Consider the following 19,674-nt stretch of genomic DNA (forward strand, 5'->3'; position numbering starts at 1 on the left):
TAAAACTTTTTTTTTTTTAAAGGTCTTTGCAAAAACAGAAGCACAGAAGGGAGCGTATATAGAATTAACACTGCAAGCTTATCAAGAAGCATTCGTTAGCCATTCTGCAGCTTCCTGAAATATTTTTTAAAACACATTTCATTTTACTAAATACTACCTTTCTCTTTGTTGACATTGAGCTGAATGTTTAAAAATGTTGAGATTAAAAGATACTGATTTGTTATTCTCTCTAAATTTCTTTGCTTTTGAAATTCTAGATAGTGCCTCTGACAGAAATACAAAGAAAAACTTGTTACCCTACTCACTTCCTTAGGCTGCAAGGGGAAATATATTTGAGCACCTCGTTATGAATTTCTCTAATCACATTAGATAAGTGCACAGTTAAAAAAGAGAAAGTACTGTGCTTTTCTGTATTACCAAATAGGCCAACATGTAATTTAGACAGAGCCCAGCTTAATGAGGTCAGAGGAATAATAATGAAGTCAGGTTTCAGACTCTGATTCTAGAAATGGCTAGCTACCAGACAAAATTAGGGCAAGGCATAAGAACCCATGCCACCCAAGCTACACACACTGCCAGGAATGATGCAATGAGATCAAGAAAAAGGGCTCAGAGAATTACAGTATGGATATTCAGTTCTATGGAAAATGTGATTGATCATATTTGAAAATACAGATTTAGTTATGCAAAGATAAGAGAATGTGGGGCTGAATTCTAGGTGAGGTATAGTTTTGGCTCGGCCTTCTAAAACTAGAAGCCTATTTTCATTATTCAGTAAGGAAACTGAAGTATCTTCATTAATTCAAAAGATTTTATGAGATATGGCCTAATAACAGTATGAAAGAAATTAAAGCCCAAGTCTGTTTTAGTTAACAAGGATAACACAGTAATTTAAATGCTGCACATAAACTCCTCTTAAGACTCAGAGGCAGCTGTGCTCCCAGTGGTCCACAGCATTTACATATAAAAGTCTCCATTCTATGAGAACATAGTCCAAAGTGCTGTGGTCCAGATGATCAATACCTGTACATAGTAATGATCTGTTTAGTCAGGTAAATGGAAAACATTACGTTCAATCATCCAAAATATCTTCATCCAGATTGATATCTGTTGTGTCAATATCTTCTAATTCCAAATTATCCAAATCTACTTCTAGTTCAAGTAAACTCTGCAAACAAAAGGAAGAGGGTGATGAAGTTGTACAGTACTGTGTCCAAGAAAAGTCTGTGGTTAATAATCTGACGTGAGAACTAAAATTTTCTTAATAGTCAAAAAGAGCATCTTTCCATTTCAAAGCCCCTGTTCTGAAACTTAAACAGATTACATCACTCAAACCACAGAGGCCTGTATATCCTGCCCACATTTATGGGGTGGACGGAAGGACGGAGAGGTTTGGGTATGATGTCTGACCTACCTTTTCTTTGTTGTCTGTGTGGGAGGCCACGACAACTGGAGGAGAATCAGGTTTCTCATCAAGTTCCTGAAAGCCCAAGTGGAGATACACATGAAGACAAAGGGATTTTCTAAGGAATTTATAGTTTTCCCCCGAGGGAAGGATGATCAGGATTTGTAAGTGGGAGATGGTATTTAAAATCAACAGTCTCAACTAAATCATCACCAATAGTAATTGAACTGACCTGCTGAGCTGCAGATCTTGAGGGCTGAAAGCCTTTTGCTTCTTCCATAACATTTCTCTCTTCATTTGGCTACCAGAGAATAAAACAATGATGAAATGAAATATCCTGAAATCATAATTCATCTCTGAATTTGGCCTAAATCCCAGATATTAGCTCTTAATCCAACAATAATTTATTTAGTGCAGTTCAAAATCAGAAGTTGTGAATGCTATTCCATCCTGTAGTCGCACTAAATTAAGCTTGGCACCCTGGCCACTCACCGTGACAAGTGGATATTGTTTGGCTGGCCATAGATCAGCATGTGTTTCCTTCACCCATTCTTCAACAACAATGGCTTCTTTTAATCCAGGGAAAAGGTTTTCATACTCTGTTGGGTCAGCAAGGGATTCCGCTGCCTTCTGATTGACTTTTGAGAGATTCTCTCTCCAGAGTTTCACTACCCTATTATAGACATCACAGAACCAAAGAGAATAAACAAGTGTGTTCTTTTTATTCGAAACATTTCTTCCTAAAACTAAATTCTGTACCTTGAAACCTGACTGGGTAAGTAAGTTCGGGCCAGGAAGGCAGCTTCTGGCAGTCTCCCAGTTCTAATCAAGACCTCCAGGCAAGCATCAAGCCTAAAGATAAAAAAAGAAAAGAGGTACTGTTATCAAGAATAAATACTATAATAAAGGTACTTAACACCTTAAAGAAATGTGGATTTAGTGTTGTAAAGTCAAACTTCTCCCCTGCCCCCCTCCATGTACATCTCATTTCTGTCATTGAGCCATTTACTTTTCTTAATGGTATGTTACATAATCAATGGACTCCAAGGGTGTGAGAAATAAGACAGCTTTTGTGACCACTTTCTAGAATCTGCTTAGGTTTAACAACCCCTAGGAAGAACCTAAAGGGACTTTTCAAGAGGAGTTTATGCAGGTTAGATTAGCAATTAAGGGCTTCAGGATGTATGTGAGCAGAAATTCAGTTTCACAAGTATGAATGTCTAGGGCAGTTGTCACCAGCATGGGCTGGGACAATCCAGTGGTGCCCTGTAGGAGAATAGAAAGTGTCTTTTTTTTGTCTTCAATTCTTAATTTCAGTTTTTTTCTTTGCAAATTTTATAAAGTAGGTAATGTTTCAGATTCAGAATTTTTTGGATTTTAGAGAAGTAATACAGGGCATATACTATATATTACTTAACATCCTCAGCATCACACAAAAGCCACAAACATTTCTGCAATAACACATGAATATTAAATATGATTAAAATATACCAAGTGGCATTAAAGCAACTAAAGTAGTAAGTCAGAGTGCAGGTCAGGTTTTGCCATCAAATAAAAAACTTCAGAATATTTTTAGATTTTTGAATTATGGATAAGGAATAGTGGACCTATTCTTACTGGTATATATATTTATAAATATATTCAATATGTATACTGGAGTATACATTTGAAGTTTAATAAAGTGTGGGATTAAATCAGTATGTAGGGCAAGGTTAGTGATTAATTCTGTGTTTTATTTCACAATACGGCCAAGTATTTATAAATATATTCAATATGTATACTGGAGTATACATTTGAAGTTTAATAAAGTGTGGGATTAAAAAAATCAGTATGTAGGGCAAGGTTAGTGATTAATTCTGTGTTTTATTTCACAATACGGCCAAGTAATGGCCAAATGCACTAACTCTGCTAGACTTAAAAATACGTGGTATTTTTACACTTTACAGTTAGGGTTGAATCTAAAAGTAACTGGCATGCTCATCCCCCTTTATTCTTGCCATAAATAGATCAAAATTATCCAATTTGGGTAAAATCACCTGCCATTCAGGTACCAACTGGAGTAGCACAATAGCCTCCTGCTGTCATAAAATAAAATGCCTCAGCCATTAACTGGCAGAACTGTTGAGAAAGGGGTTTAACTTTTCTCCCACTTGACCCTCCCTGAACAGCTCATTTAGCTCTAACATTTAAACCAAATGTGCTAAGAGCATCCCTTACTGAAGGTGACTGCTACCAAGGTAGCACTGTCCTCCCTTGACTGCCCCCACTATTCAACACCATTCACCATTCATCAGTTCATTCTTCACATTTCTCTCCAAAGACCATCCTCAAAGTCAACGTAGAAATAACTGTTTTTAATGACTATGCTCACCAAGGTCTTGTAGACCTTAGATTAATACTTACTTGCCCTGTAGAAAGTAGCTCACGAATGCCACATTATTTTTGCCATCTCTCTCTGCACCCTCTGCTAGCTTGTTCACCATACTAGCATTTCCAGAGGCAGTGGCTAAAAGCAGCAGACCCCCATAATCCTGTGCATGGTGTAGGCACTCCTGTGCTAGGCCAAACTGACATTTACTAATTGCAAGCTCAGCAAGTTGCTTCCACTTCTGTTCTGACTATAAGAAAAAGTTTCCAAGTTAGAATATCTTTGGAAATAGCCATTTAAATTTCCAGCATCAACATTATTCTGTTAACTTGAACATTACTATCCTGACAATGGAAGATATTTACATATATACTGAGCTGTGCTTGTTAACTTGCCTCTGTCACTTAAAATAAGCATGGCATTACAAAATGTATAATGAAGAAATGGAAATTATTCACTTACACAAAATTAATTCAAATACACAAATCAATTTTAATGATGCATGAATAATCATCAACCCGTTATATTTTTATTTTGTAATTATAAAGTGAAACTAAAAGTAAAACCATCTAACTGAAGTTTTAAGGTAATTAGAATGCAATTATTTTAATGAGTGATTTAATACCTCTTTTTTTGAAAGAGAAAATTGTTATGTCCTTAAATACTGAACAATAATAGATACTATCTGTCATTTATAGCTCATCAGAAATCAAATGAAATGCTGCATGTTTGGGTGATTTTAACATAGCTAAAATTTATTTTACATCTGAAATTAATTTACAAGTAAATGCTAGACTTAAACCACAACTAGGAACCCTTTATATACAAAGATCCATAAATATGTCATTAAACTGTCTTTCAAAATGTCAGAACCCTTCTTTAAAACCAGTATCTTTCTCGCTAGTTTGGGATACAGCCAAATTCCTATGTCTGTACTCTTTCAGAGTTCCCAGACTTATTTACCTACTATCTTATACCTTCCCTTTTCTATTGCAAGATAGATCTCACATAAGATATGAAAATATTTCTTATAAAAAACAAATTAGAGTATAAGAATATCTTCAATATAATCCATTTAATTTACACAAAGATTAACATAATTCATCTTTAATTTTTATTTTTTTTGGCAGCTGACCAGTATGGGGATCCTTTAACGATTTTTTTTTTTCTTATAAAAAACAAATTAGAGTATAAGAATATCTTCAATATAATCCATTTAATTTACACAAAGATTAACATAATTCATCTTTAATTTTTAATTTTTATTTTTTTTGGCAGCTGACCAGTATGGGGATCCTTTAACGATTTTTTTTTTTTTTGCGGCTGGCCTGTAAGGGGATCCAAACCCTTGACCTTGGTGTTAACAACACTACACTCTAACAATCTGAGCTAACTGGCCAGCCCCTTTGATCCCTTTGATCTTTTTAAAAAAAGATCAAAGAGAGACAATCTCACCAAAATGAATCACTAATTTGCATTTCAGAAAACTTCAATACCAAAACCTTTTACCAAAAACAAATAAGTACCTACTGGCCTCTCCATCATGAATTCGTACATACCTCTGCTTCCACTGCTAATTGGTATGCAATTTTTAACTCTCCAAGCTGAAGAGCAAGCTCAAAACGATGCTCAGGATCTGTGGATACTGTAAGAGCTTGCTGCTTGAAGCCCTAAACAGATTAAAAAAAAAGTGTGTGTGTGTGATTTATGCATAGAAAAATGTATGTATGTTGTATGTGTTAATAGTGCACACACACACAGAGCAAACTAAAAATACCTTGCTAACATAGAAACACCACTACTTAATAGATAACAAAATACTCTTTAATGAGAAGACAGAGAAAAATTAAACATTCATTAAATTAACTGGTAAGAACAAACCTGCAGACACAATATTCAGTTACATAATGCCTGCTGCCCTTTAAGATAATGGAAGCTGGCCAATACTATTTTTTTATTTGTTTAACTCAAGTAAAACACCAACTAATAAAATTAGAAATATAAACGTTAACAGAAATGTCAAAAATAAAGGATTTTGGAAAGTTGATTGAGCAAAAGTCATTTCAAAAGAAGAAAAACAGGCACATGATTTAAACCTAGCTGTTGGTAAAGCTTGGCCTATAGAGATCATCTAGTCCAGTTCCTCATTTTACAGATAAAGATTACTGGCAGTAAACGGACAAAGAAAAATAAGTCATATATAAAACCTTCTGATTTTCTATCATCTGTAGGTCATTTAGCAAACATTTTGTTCAGGTCCAGACACTGATCAGGTCATTATCTATGCCTTTATTGTTGGTCTCATGTCTGTCCAGTTTATTCATCAGCAGGTATCCCAAAGGACAGGAAAGTCTAAAATTTCTTTCTCATACTCCATTAAGCCATCAGGAATGGACTTTGAAACCAACAGCTGTAATTACTAAATCAGTTTCTCCCCCAAGACAGACAGTACTGATAGGGTCTGCCCTATGGGCAAGCTCTTCAGCTCTAGGGATGTGGTGTATTAGACAAAAAGCTCAGGGCTAGTTTACCTCTTCATAAGACTGGGGAGAATGCTCAGTTATGGTATGGTCAGGATGGAGAAGCTGGACAGCTTTTGGAGTTCTGTCCGGTTAGATCTTCAAGATGGCTTTATCATTGTTTGAAATGTTTTAACTTCTCAGATTATACAAAATGCCACTCTCTCCATTTATCCATGAGTACAATACAAATGAAACATTCTAAATAATCAGCGTTAACTCCTTTTCTTCACTACCACTGATGTAGACAACATAAAACCCAAGAGTGGAGGATGAAAGATCTTTGAACTAGACNACTATCTTATACCTTCCCTTTTCTATTGCAAGATAGATCTCACATAAGATATGAAAATATTTCTTATAAAAAACAAATTAGAGTATAAGAATATCTTCAATATAATCCATTTAATTTACACAAAGATTAACATAATTCATCTTTAATTTTTAATTTTTATTTTTTTTGGCAGCTGACCAGTATGGGGATCCTTTAACGATTTTTTTTTTTTGCGGCTGGCCTGTAAGGGGATCCAAACCCTTGACCTTGGTGTTAACAACACTACACTCTAATAATCTGAGCTAACTGGCCAGCCCCTTTGATCCCTTTGATCTTTTTAAAAAAAGATCAAAGAGAGACAATCTCACCAAAATGAATCACTAATTTGCATTTCAGAAAACTTCAATACCAAAACCTTTTACCAAAAACAAATAAGTACCTACTGGCCTCTCCATCATGAATTCGTACATACCTCTGCTTCCACTGCTAATTGGTATGCAATTTTTAACTCTCCAAGCTGAAGAGCAAGCTCAAAACGATGCTCAGGATCTGTGGATACTGTAAGAGCTTGCTGCTTGAAGCCCTAAACAGATTAAAAAAAAAGTGTGTGTGTGTGATTTATGCATAGAAAAATGTATGTATGTTGTATGTGTTAATAGTGCACACACACACAGAGCAAACTAAAAATACCTTGCTAACATAGAAACACCACTACTTAATAGATAACAAAATACTCTTTAATGAGAAGACAGAGAAAAATTAAACATTCATTAAATTAACTGGTAAGAACAAACCTGCAGACACAATATTCAGTTACATAATGCCTGCTGCCCTTTAAGATAATGGAAGCTGGCCAATACTATTTTTTTATTTGTTTAACTCAAGTAAAACACCAACTAATAAAATTAGAAATATAAACGTTAACAGAAATGTCAAAAATAAAGGATTTTGGAAAGTTGATTGAGCAAAAGTCATTTCAAAAGAAGAAAAACAGGCACATGATTTAAACCTAGCTGTTGGTAAAGCTTGGCCTATAGAGATCATCTAGTCCAGTTCCTCATTTTACAGATAAAGATTACTGGCAGTAAACGGACAAAGAAAAATAAGTCATATATAAAACCTTCTGATTTTCTATCATCTGTAGGTCATTTAGCAAACATTTTGTTCAGGTCCAGACACTGATCAGGTCATTATCTATGCCTTTATTGTTGGTCTCATGTCTGTCCAGTTTATTCATCAGCAGGTATCCCAAAGGACAGGAAAGTCTAAAATTTCTTTCTCATACTCCATTAAGCCATCAGGAATGGACTTTGAAACCAACAGCTGTAATTACTAAATCAGTTTCTCCCCCAAGACAGACAGTACTGATAGGGTCTGCCCTATGGGCAAGCTCTTCAGCTCTAGGGATGTGGTGTATTAGACAAAAAGCTCAGGGCTAGTTTACCTCTTCATAAGACTGGGGAGAATGCTCAGTTATGGTATGGTCAGGATGGAGAAGCTGGACAGCTTTTGGAGTTCTGTCCGGTTAGATCTTCAAGATGGCTTTATCATTGTTTGAAATGTTTTAACTTCTCAGATTATACAAAATGCCACTCCCTCCATTTATCCATGAGTACAATACAAATGAAACATTCTAAATAATCAGCGTTAACTCCTTTTCTTCATTACCACTGATGTAGACAACATAAAACCCAAGAGTGGAGGATGAAAGATCTTTGAACTAGACAAATACAGGCAAGAGCAAAGCAGATGAAATGAGGTGGACTAAATATATACACTTGTGTTTTCCCCCAAAACCCCACTAAAATGAAACTAAAGGGATTTTATTTTTTAAGGCATAAACTCCCAAGGACACACAGAAATGGAGGGCAAACATTAGTAACAAAATTTTGGAAGCCCGAATCAATAAAAGCAACTTGAAGTAAGCATACCATGTATGAGGAAAAGAAAACTTCAAAAACAAAAAAATATCATTCATATCCTCAGAGAGATAAGACAAACGTTCATCTACAAACAAAAGTAAGATTTAAAAAGTCAGAGAATAACAAAATAAAGAAACTGGTGCAGGAGCTCCAACATTTGAGTAACACTGGAGAGAATACACAAAACAGAGGAAGGAAAACACCACAGAATGAATCATGAAAATCTCTTGGAAATGAAGGACATGAGTTTCTCATTCAAAGAGCTCATCTAATACCCAGCAGAAAGAAAGAAAATTGACCCCTACCAAGGCCCACCATCATCATAACATTTAAGTACAACAGGGACAAGATCCAAAAGGCTTCCATAGAGAAAAAGAAGGTCATGTACCAAGAATCAGGAATAAAAATAGCTTCAGACTTCAAAAATAACCAGAAGCTAGAAGGCAATGGAACAATACCTTCGAAATTCTGAGAGAAAATTACTTCCAGTCTGGAATTCTACACCAGATTAAAACAGTCAAATGTGTTTTAGGGTAGAACAATGGCATTTTCAGATATTCAATCAAAAAATAATTTACCTCCCATTAATAATCCTTTTCTCAGGAAACTACTGAAGGACATGCATGCTCCACCAAAATGAGAGAGTAAAGCAGTAAAGAATATAGGGAACATAAGAAACAATGGATCCAACTCGAGAGAGAGGCGAAGGGAAGTCCCGACATGATGGTGAGGGAATATCCATGATGAGAGCAGAAAAAACAGTTCCGTCTAACGCCGGCTAAACCCACTGAAAGGAGACCTTAAGGAAAACTAGAGAACCAGTAGAGTGTAGGGAGAATTAAACTTAAGCACAGAGAAAATTAAGCAAAGGAAAAAAAAGGCAATTATGAACGCCAGGGAAAAGGACTGCAGGAAGGGAAAGTGATAATACACTATACATCTCATCTATGAACAGCATTTATTTACACAGCCGTAATAACATAAAAATCGAATACTGATCTAATAAAAATTGTGATATAACTATACTGAAAGGATAGGGGATAGGGAAGTGGCATGTATGTGGTAGATGCAGGGGAGTGAAAGAAAGCTGAATCCTCACCTTTTATAGAGTGGGAAGTCATAAGAAATGCCAAAAGCTGAGAAATGAAGAAATAGCTATATTGATATATCAGATATTATTTAGAGATGTGGAAATAAATACCAAAAGAGTTAGATAAAATAATTAAAAGTAATTCCCCTAGGGAGTAGGAAAGGGAGAGGGGAAAGAAGGGAGAGCTGCTTTTTTCTTAAGGCTTGCAGCAAGACTTACTTTATGCTTTCTGCATATGTAATTTTGACTAGAAAACTACATTAAAAAAAGGTGTGTCACTAATGGGAAATTTTATATTATGTGTATTTTACCACAATTACAAAAAAAAAAAGAAAAAAGGCAAATGGGACAGAGAGAAAAATACAGTGTGGAAATGCAAATATTAGGAGACTGGAAAAGAGGTGTACAGAAAGGAAAGACCGATAAATCTCCTCCAACATGTAAAAGAGGTACAAATACTAAGGGCACTGAGAAAGGAGAATGCAGAATATTAGGGAAGCATACCATATACTGTAACAAGTGCATATATAACAAGTGGAATTCACAGGAGAAATTACTTTCTTATAGGAAATCAGTGGTGATTAACAAAGTTTTTCAAATCCCTGCTAACATTCTTTCAAATTGTTAATCTTGAAAACAAACAAAAAGAAAAGAAAGGAAAGAATCTCTTACCTGCTTTTCCAAAAAGTGTGCAACTCTGGTCCTCTGTTCTTTTGGAATGGTAGGAAGGACCTTATCAGCCATGCTAAAGTCCCTCCGCATGACAGCTGTCTGGTATTCCAAGACTGAAACAAGCAGGGAGTAGCTAACAATGTTCAATTCTTTATCCCCCAGATAAAGCCTGTTGTCTTTAGGAATATAGCCTAGGAGATACATTGTCCTATAACAGAAACAGAAACTGAATCAGAAGTAAGTTCAAATCTGCAGCTACAAACACACACACACCCCATTCTGCCTCTTGCTCAAAATCTTTCCATTTGATCGATATAATTCTGGTTAATAATAGGTAACCTACAAAAACTCTAACACTGAAAAATCAGCCTATCACTGCTATAAGCCAGTAACATGTTTTATTTAAAACGCACACTTCTAAATTTAGGATGCTTAAGACAAAAGCAAAACGATACTCAGCTACCTGTCCAAGTGGGCAATGGTGACTATTTCTCCTCCGACATAATAATTTAATCTGTTCACAGAACTTGTGTAAATGAAGCAATCGCCTACCCACAGCCCTGTTTTCACAATTTCCTGAATTTCACCAAGAACCTGCAGAAAGAAAATAAAGACTATTATTACCTTTTCCAACATTAGAAATCTGTCAATAACAAAAGGTGAATATAATTGAGGGTGATAAGGTAGAATAAGGAATACAAAGTAAAATCCTATTTCAAGAAAGAAAATCTTTCCTCGGAATTTCTTTGTTCTTTCTTCATTTAAGAACAGATTTCTAGATGAGTATTTGTAATGTGAAATCTCACTGTTGCATCAAAACTGTGATCTAAAAGAGAATTGATCTAAACCTCCTAATACAAACGAAACTGGATTATTAAGTATTTCTTAAATCTTCTAGGATATCCTCACAAGGGATGATTTATCTTTACGTTTTGGGAGCTCATTTAAATCACTCTGGCAAAATAGTCTTAGGATCAAAACAACTATAAGTTTCCTACTGAAAGATATCAAAGTAAATCTAAAGTTCCTAAAACCTAAGCACAAATTTCTTTTAAACATATTTACTTTCAGATTCTGACCTTAAAGCCAAGATTTTTTCATATTTCACCAGAACCCCCCTAAATGCTTTTTAGCTTCCCCAAAACTAATTTATAATAAAATGTTAAAATCAGTGAAGTCTGTTATAAGAATATAAATCATTTAAAAACAAAGCTAAAGGTGCACTGATGCAATTACCTCAAAGGCATCTTCAATGCCATCCTCAGTAACTCCCTCATGTGTTTCCTGTGCTGCCAAGACTTTTTCTGACAGATACTTAAGGATAAAAAATGATTCCTCAGTGGCAATACAGACTAGCTCTCCAGAATCAGACCAGAAAATCTGCAATACGACAAATAAAAACACAGACAAATGATTTGAATTTCTGAGTGGATATGACAAACTGCGTATACTTTGTTTCCTTATAAGGATTATCTTCCTATATTAAGATAGTAAGTATGCACTTAATAGTTTTACATAGCGAACTTATATGTATATTTGGGAGAGTAGATAGGGCAGGGCTGTTCTATTTAGCCTAGCAATGGAAAGGCAAAAGGGAGACAGGAAGGAGAACTGTCAGTAAACATTAATTTAGAGGAGCAGCAACCTATTCTCTATTGCTCTAGAACAGCATTCTCACCTTTTATTTGCATTATCACCTACCCCCCACTTGGAGATGTTTTAGACTTTTTTTCTTAATCACCTCCCTTGATAAAATTTTAATACCACAGGTATACTGTCTGTCTGTCTGTCTGTCTGTCTGTCTATCTATCTATCTAATGCATATATATATACACACACATATACATTACATGCATATGTATGTCTATGCTTTATACATAGAAAGGTTTCTTCACTCCCTCCCCTCCCCAAACAATTTTTGCCCCTATGGGGGTACTATAAACCACACTGAGAATGCATGCTCTAGAAGACAGAACCAGGACCCTAGGGAGGGTGGTTTTGTCTTCATAGATGATTTCCTGAAAGTGAAAGCTGTCAAAGCAGCAGGCAGTTCTAAAGATAGAACACTTAGTCACTGGAGATGGTCACCTAAAGTTCAAGGAGTCATCATCAGGTAAAGCAAGAAAAAGCATTTTGGACTGTGTGGGAGCTTCTCAAACCTTTCTAAGTCAAGAATTCCCTGATTTCTTGTTTTCAAAACATGCTTTTTTACTCTGTCAAAAGCTATTTAAAACACGAATAGCACTTGGAATTTGCATAACTTTTTATATTTTTCAAAATATCCAATGTATGCTGCCTTGTTCAAATATCACAATTCTGATTTTCTAAGTAATCTTAATAAATGGCACTGTGTCCAACATAATCAGAACTCATCTCAAAGAAGAACATTCCCAAAACAACAAAGGAATGAAAACTCACATATTTGGGCTGAATTTCAATTCTGCGTATGAGTTCTGTATTGTCCCAGTCATAGAAGGCTAAGCCATTTACAGATCTGACTCCCAATAAGAAGCCTCCATAGATACCTTAAAAGAACATAAAAAGATTTTTGTTTAGATGTTTTTGAGCCATTACAAAGCTTCTAAAACTGTGTTATATATAAATAGTACTCACTTTCAGCTCCAAAATCTGGTTTAAATGATTTTTTTTCCTTAAAGTTCTTAAATATCTTTACAACACTGTTGCTCTCTCTTATTGCATATCTGGAGGAAAAAAGAAAAGCAAAAACAGCATACTATATGCTAAACCATAATTAGACCAAATGTTAGAAATACTTTCAAATATTAGGACACCACGTAATAGGAAGAGACTGCCAAGGACTTGACTTGAGGGCCTACTTTGCCTTAAGCCCATAAGCACCAGGTCCTACCATGGCTCCATCAAGAAAATGGGTGCTGAGTCCCCAGTTTAATGGGATTATTAGATCAGCTTACGTAAGCCAGTTCAATATTGAATAGAGAAAGGGCAAAGAGCTCACACTACATAGCTGCCTCTGACCCTAATCTTCCAATGGGCACCTCTGGTGAGAATTATTTTTTAACATGAAGAACAGCCCACATAGAGCTTTGAGAATCTCTTATAAAGTGGCACATGACACTCATTTGCAACCATGGCAAGCTGGATATCACACAGCCAAAACTTACTCTGAAGAATCGTGCGCCCATGCAAACTCCTGGGCAGATCCAAAACTCTTGTTTCTCAATGCCATTGCTGTGTAGANATTAGATCAGCTTACGTAAGCCAGTTCAATATTGAATAGAGAAAGGGCAAAGAGCTCACACTACATAGCTGCCTCTGACCCTAATCTTCCAATGGGCACCTCTGGTGAGAATTATTTTTTAACATGAAGAACAGCCCACATAGAGCTTTGAGAATCTCTTATAAAGTGGCACATGACACTCATTTGCAACCATGGCAAGCTGGATATCACACAGCCAAAACTTACTCTGAAGAATCGTGCAGCTTAATGACCAACTTTTGTATCTACAGTCTTTAAATGTTTTATAAAGCAACATAAATATAATAATAGAAAATTTATAACAACCTAAAACTAAGAAATGTGATTTTAAGTATGAAATAATAACAAGATTTCCTTAGTAGAGTACTATGTGCCAGATGCTTTCTACAAGTGATTTTTCTCACCCTCTCTCTATAATCCTATAAAGTGGATATGTGTGCTCCCATTTCATAATTTGCCCAAACCACATTCATGAAATTCACTAAATTTAAACCCAGCTTTGTTTGACTCCGAAGTGCATGCTTTTTAGATTTTCTCTACAAAATTTGGGTGTCCTCTTATTTAAGTGATAGAATCAAAATACATTAGAGTGATGATGATAATAATGTCCTTTTACTCTTTCACACCTTAAGTCTAGTACTCTAATAAAAATATCAAAATCCTTAGAAACCTCCAGTTACAATGCAGGGACACTACTTGGTTTAAGTATATTTTATTGCTGAAAATGTTATTACAATGGCCATCTCTTATAAACAAAAGAGATTTGGGACAGGAAGGTGAGAATGGCTAGAAACGCCTAGGAGGAGGATTCCAACTATTCAACTGTATTTGTTGAGCACCAAGACGTCTAGCACTTTGATTATGACATTTACACCACAGGGAGGCACTGTTACTGCAAGACTATCTTCATTTTAAAGCTGATCATTCAAATGAGTAAAAATATCTTACTCCAGTTTTTAATGACTGTTAAATTTATCAAAGTAAACAGAATATTTTAACATTTAAATAATGAGTAAAAGAGAATGTTGTGTAGTCAAATAAAGCTTTCCCAACAGACATAAAACAACACTTTTTAGAATACTGTCATGGCTCTTACCAAAAGATTGTCAAAGGTAATGCAAACTAACATCAAAGAATGTTTTATGATACTGGGGGAAATATATACAATGTGTTCTTAACCTTCATAAGATAATTATATTACAAATAATCATGGATACCATTTATTGAACTAGGTGGAATACTTGGTCGTTTTTTAATACTCAGGAGAGTATTATAAGATGCCCAGATCTACTGTAAAATAATTTTTAAAGCTCCACAGGTTTAAACTCATTGTGCTAGAAACTCCTCTCTCACAAGATGCTTTATAAATCTTAAGAGAGAAACAGACAGTTCAAATTACGAATGAGAAGAAGAATTATTACCAATCCCAAAACTTTTTTCAAAAGACACATACCTCAGAGTTGATTTTCTTAAGAGCAATGAGTCAGCAAGTATTTAGAGTACCTGCAAAGTCTCAGGATAAGACATGATCCTTGCCCTCAAAGGAGCATGCAGGAACACAAACCCAACACACGTGAAATAAAAGTAAATACAATACTATTTCACAGTTCAAAATGGTGTGGTACAGAACAAGGCCAGGAGGGCAAACACGTTCCACTTTGCATGCCAACTCGATCAACTGGCACAGGTGCCTCAATCTGTGTTGAGGATTGTGAAGCCAAGGCAAAAGCTCAGTGGGGGATGATGAGAGATGCCTACCACAGGGAAAAAGCAGAATATGCCTCAACTGGCACAGGTGCCTCAATCTGTGTTGAGGATTGTGAAGCCAAGGCAAAAGCTCAGTGAGGGATGATGAGAGATGCCTACCACAGGGAAAAAGCAGAATATGCCATGGACACACAAACCCTGCTCTAACATACACAGAAGGTCAGAGAGAGATTTTGGTGGTGGCTTACCGCCCATTAGGATTGTGCTGAATAGTCTGAGGGTATATTTCACAACTGCCCATATCCTTTACTGCCAATGGCAATCTTTCTCCGTCTTTAATTTCAGCATCTCCCATTGCTTTTAGGTTGGCCTGCTGGATTTCTGAATGCTTGGCCCAAATTATCTTTCCATTGGAATCCATGGACATGGCAGGTTCCTCCCGACCAAGCTGGAAGAATGATAAATGGCTCATAGCAATGAAAAGGAAAACTAATAAAACCCCAACAAAACAGATACTTTTTTTTCATTTAACAGAGAGCTCTATTTCCTTTCTTCCATTTTAAATTGCCATTACTTAATCTCTAGTGCTTATTGAAAAAAGTGCTAGTTTAATAAAAGTGGTGACTTGGAAGGTGACAGTACTAAAATACAAGGAAAACTGCTCTGCCTGTGTTCATCTATTTAAAGAGATGATATAATTACCTTAACAATGATGCTCCCTTCATCATAGCCCAAAGCGACATTGTTGGACCCTCTTAGACTGGCCACGCACCACACCCTCTCCATTCCATAATTCAATGTGCTCTCAAGCCGATAGGTGCTTGAATGCCAAATACGCACTGTTCCTAAAAAGAGCAATGTGAATATTCCCTTTTGATATGAACATCCAACAATAAACTGTGTCAGATTAATGAGCCAAATGGAAGTCTTTCTACTCAAATAGAAAACACTTCCTGGCAGCTTAATGACCAACTTTTGTATCTACAGTCTTTAAATGTTTTATAAAGCAACATAAATATAATAATAGAAAATTTATAACAACCTAAAACTAAGAAATGTGATTTTAAGTATGAAATAATAACAAGATTTCCTTAGTAGAGTACTATGTGCCAGATGCTTTCTACAAGTGATTTTTCTCACCCTCTCTCTATAATCCTATAAAGTGGATATGTGTGCTCCCATTTCATAATTTGCCCAAACCACATTCATGAAATTCACTAAATTTAAACCCAGCTTTGTTTGACTCCGAAGTGCATGCTTTTTAGATTTTCTCTACAAAATTTGGGTGTCCTCTTATTTAAGTGATAGAATCAAAATACATTAGAGTGATGATGATAATAATGTCCTTTTACTCTTTCACACCTTAAGTCTAGTACTCTAATAAAAATATCAAAATCCTTAGAAACCTCCAGTTACAATGCAGGGACACTACTTGGTTTAAGTATATTCTGAGTAATTACAAGCACAGGAATAAACATACACTTCTAACTTACCATCTTCTGAACCTGTGATGATGATTGGCAACTCAGGATGAAAACTGGCACAAGACACATTTTGGGCATGTCCCTCCAGTGTCTGCACACATGTTTTGTTCTATAATCAAGACACAGAAAACATTTTTATTATTAAAAAACAGGTAACCCATCCTTAATTTTCTCAATGCACAGATACATTATAAATGATAGTGGTTATGACAATCTAAATAGTATACAATACAGAAATTTTTGAAACAGAATTATCTTGTTGTACAAATGAATATTTTCTCTAATTATTTCATAGAACAGGTAAATATAAATGTAACCATCATATTTAAAGAAGGGGGAAAAAAAACACTAAAAGACCTAGGTTTTCATCTGAATATTATTCCACCAAATTCTTATGGTATGGATTTTCCCCTTAATACTTAACTACCATCTGTGGACTAAATAACAGTGCTGCTTTAGCCTTTAATATTTTTATACCAGATTTAAATACAAAATGAAAAAGCTTCCAAGTAAAACTGGTCTTCTAGGCTTCATTTTATTAACTACTTATGAAGACTTGTGATGTAAAAAACCAAAAAAATAGAAATTTAAGAAAATCTTGGAGGCAAAAAACATGCTAATAAGAGTTCATAACTAGGTTTATAAGATATCTATGTGGCAAAATGGTTGTACCGTGGTTATATCATGACATTATTAATTGATCTAATAGTTCAAATATAAACGGAACTCTGCCAAAGAGGATACTGGAGGATATATAATTTAACATTAAAATGTTAAAGTTTCTAATTTTGGGGACCACAATTCAGGAGTAATACTGAGACCTTAAGTTATTATGCTATGAAAAGAGTTCAACAACACATCTTTTAACTGTCCTGTAAGAAATACTAAATATGTCTAATATAGGGCAAGCAAGGTTATACAATTCAGGAGTAATACTGAGACCTTAAGTTATTATGCTATGAAAAGAGTTCAACAACACACCTTTTAACTGTCCTGTAAGAAATACTAAATATGTCTAATATAGGGTAAGCAAGGTTATAAAAAATCTATACCTGATAATCCCATATTTTAACAAGACGGTCATCTGCACCTGAAATGAGGTATGGTTTGTCGCCACCACTGTAGTAATCAATACAATTCACACCTTTCTCGTGTCCCTCCAGAGTGAAGTTTGGTGATGAAGAGCCCAGCTGCCACACCTTCAGAGAGCAAATGCATCTGCCTGTCAATACAGGGCCTCGCTTTTCAGAAAGCAGATCTGCCACAGTTCTGACATATTACATAAAATACCAAAGCTAAGGAATATTCTTTTTTTTTTTTTCACCTGTTTGTTTTTGTTCTTACTCACTTTACTTGAATTTTCAGGGGGCAGATTACTATGATGTTCTCTAAAAATGCCAATTTCCATGTTTTATCCCTAGAGATTATAATTTAGTTGATCTACAGTAAAGCCCAGGAATCTAGATGTTTAATACTTTGAGAAACACTACTTTAAGGGTAGGAAATGATTTTATGAGATTTAATATAAACCTAATGAAAGTGTATTTGGTAAGATGTATTAAAAGGAGAACACGACTGCTTAATTAAAAAATGTAAAGTATAATAAAGTAGTCAAAAATTACCACAGTACAGGATTGAGCTTTACCGTTACAAACATTTACTGAATACCCATCATGTGGGAGGTCCTGTGGGGAGTATAAAGATGTGTAAACAAATGCTTACCACTTACTGTATACAACAAACTTTATTGGAGCAAAAGAGAGGACAAATCTTGTTCTTAAGATAAACTTAATTCAGTGAAGAAAGTTTAAAACTAATCTCAAAGTTCCCAACCTATGTCAAAAGCAAGGACAATCCAATGAAAGGAAAAAAAAGTAAGGTGAAAACCTTAAGATATTCAGACACATAACATTTTACATAAGGTAAAGGAAAACTAATAAAAATGTTGCAAAATAAAAAGATGTAAGCAAATGTGTAAGCAAAAGTTAATATGATTCTAAATCTATGCAAATAGAGATATTTAAAAAATTCTGATGGAAAAAGGAATATGATTGTACTCATTGCAACATGTATGAAGCATCTAGTACAGAAAAGGAAGGCACTGTGCTGTTGGCTATTGGGTATCTGTTGGGGGAAGGAAGAACACACACAGTTCCTGCCCCAAACATCCAACATTTCAGGAAATAAAGATTTCCAAAAACACATTAATTATGATTCCATGTAAGAAAGGCCGTAATAGAGGCAAAAAGCAATGGAAGGAATGAGATGAGCATAACTGGCTCTGCGTAAAGGTGAGGAGGATGTCTGATGAGAGCTTCTCAGAGTAAATTGTCTGATGAGAGCTTCTCAGAATAAACATTTGTGCTAAGTCTTGAAAGCTGAGTAGTTCTCCAGAGGAAAATAAAAAGGAAGAATAAAGAAGACTGCAGGCAGAAGGGACAGTTGAATAAAATAAGGTCTGAACATTCATGGGTTTGTAGAGGAAGGAAAATAGACCAGGGTTATAGGAGATGTCTCATAATATTAGCCCAGGCTAGTCTTAGAAATATTTGTATTCCACAGTAAGGCACTTGGACTTTATCTTTACATCAGGAGCTGACAAGATGAAATCTATGTTTTAAAAAGATAACTGGCAGCAGTGGAGAAATGGAGTAAGAAAGAGAGAATATAGGCAGAGGGAATTTAAATATAAAACAGATTAATAATGAGCAGAGGCCAACACAAATGCACTAAAAAGAAAGGAAAGTAGTAACCTAGAAAAGACATCAGCATTTTTTTTAATTCTGGATTTCCAAAGCCTAAAAAAATTTTACAACATACTGCTTCCACACAGTAAAACACTCTTTCATTAAGAACACTGAGTTGCTACATATTTTTCTAAACAGAACATGCCCTTTGGGATCAAAATGAGAAGTCCTATTTTGATTTCAAATTGAGTTTTTGAGAAACTTCCAAGTAAGGACTAACTCTCTAGCCAGCCAGTAGTAAAACACCT

The 19,674-nt window shown here is 35.3% G+C and overlaps 1 protein-coding gene across 1 annotated transcript in view; it reads right to left on the reverse strand.

The window, feature by feature from the left end:
* The window catches only part of COPB2 (coatomer protein complex, subunit beta 2 (beta prime)), a 23,983-nt gene that overhangs the window by 685 nt on the left and 3,624 nt on the right, over positions 1-19,674 (reverse strand). Inside the window, exons 4-20 of the mRNA XM_008594378.1 lie at positions 17,732-17,901; positions 16,689-16,788; positions 15,898-16,040; positions 15,444-15,643; positions 13,394-13,468; positions 12,864-12,952; positions 12,669-12,775; positions 11,487-11,630; positions 10,714-10,844; positions 10,251-10,458; positions 7,039-7,149; positions 3,809-4,023; positions 2,165-2,257; positions 1,898-2,078; positions 1,638-1,706; positions 1,415-1,480; positions 158-1,168 (exon numbers count right to left, since the gene is read on the reverse strand). Of these exons, the coding sequence (XP_008592600.1) occupies positions 1,073-1,168; positions 1,415-1,480; positions 1,638-1,706; positions 1,898-2,078; positions 2,165-2,257; positions 3,809-4,023; positions 7,039-7,149; positions 10,251-10,458; positions 10,714-10,844; positions 11,487-11,630; positions 12,669-12,775; positions 12,864-12,952; positions 13,394-13,468; positions 15,444-15,643; positions 15,898-16,040; positions 16,689-16,788; positions 17,732-17,901 (2,198 nt within the window). The 3' untranslated portion in view covers positions 158-1,072. The remainder of the gene's footprint in view (positions 1-157; positions 1,169-1,414; positions 1,481-1,637; positions 1,707-1,897; positions 2,079-2,164; positions 2,258-3,808; positions 4,024-7,038; positions 7,150-10,250; positions 10,459-10,713; positions 10,845-11,486; positions 11,631-12,668; positions 12,776-12,863; positions 12,953-13,393; positions 13,469-15,443; positions 15,644-15,897; positions 16,041-16,688; positions 16,789-17,731; positions 17,902-19,674) is intronic.

This window comes from Galeopterus variegatus, unplaced genomic scaffold (genome assembly GCF_000696425.1).
Source record: "Galeopterus variegatus unplaced genomic scaffold, G_variegatus-3.0.2 Scaffold10677, whole genome shotgun sequence".
In the NCBI taxonomy this organism is placed as follows: Eukaryota; Metazoa; Chordata; class Mammalia; order Dermoptera; family Cynocephalidae; genus Galeopterus; species Galeopterus variegatus.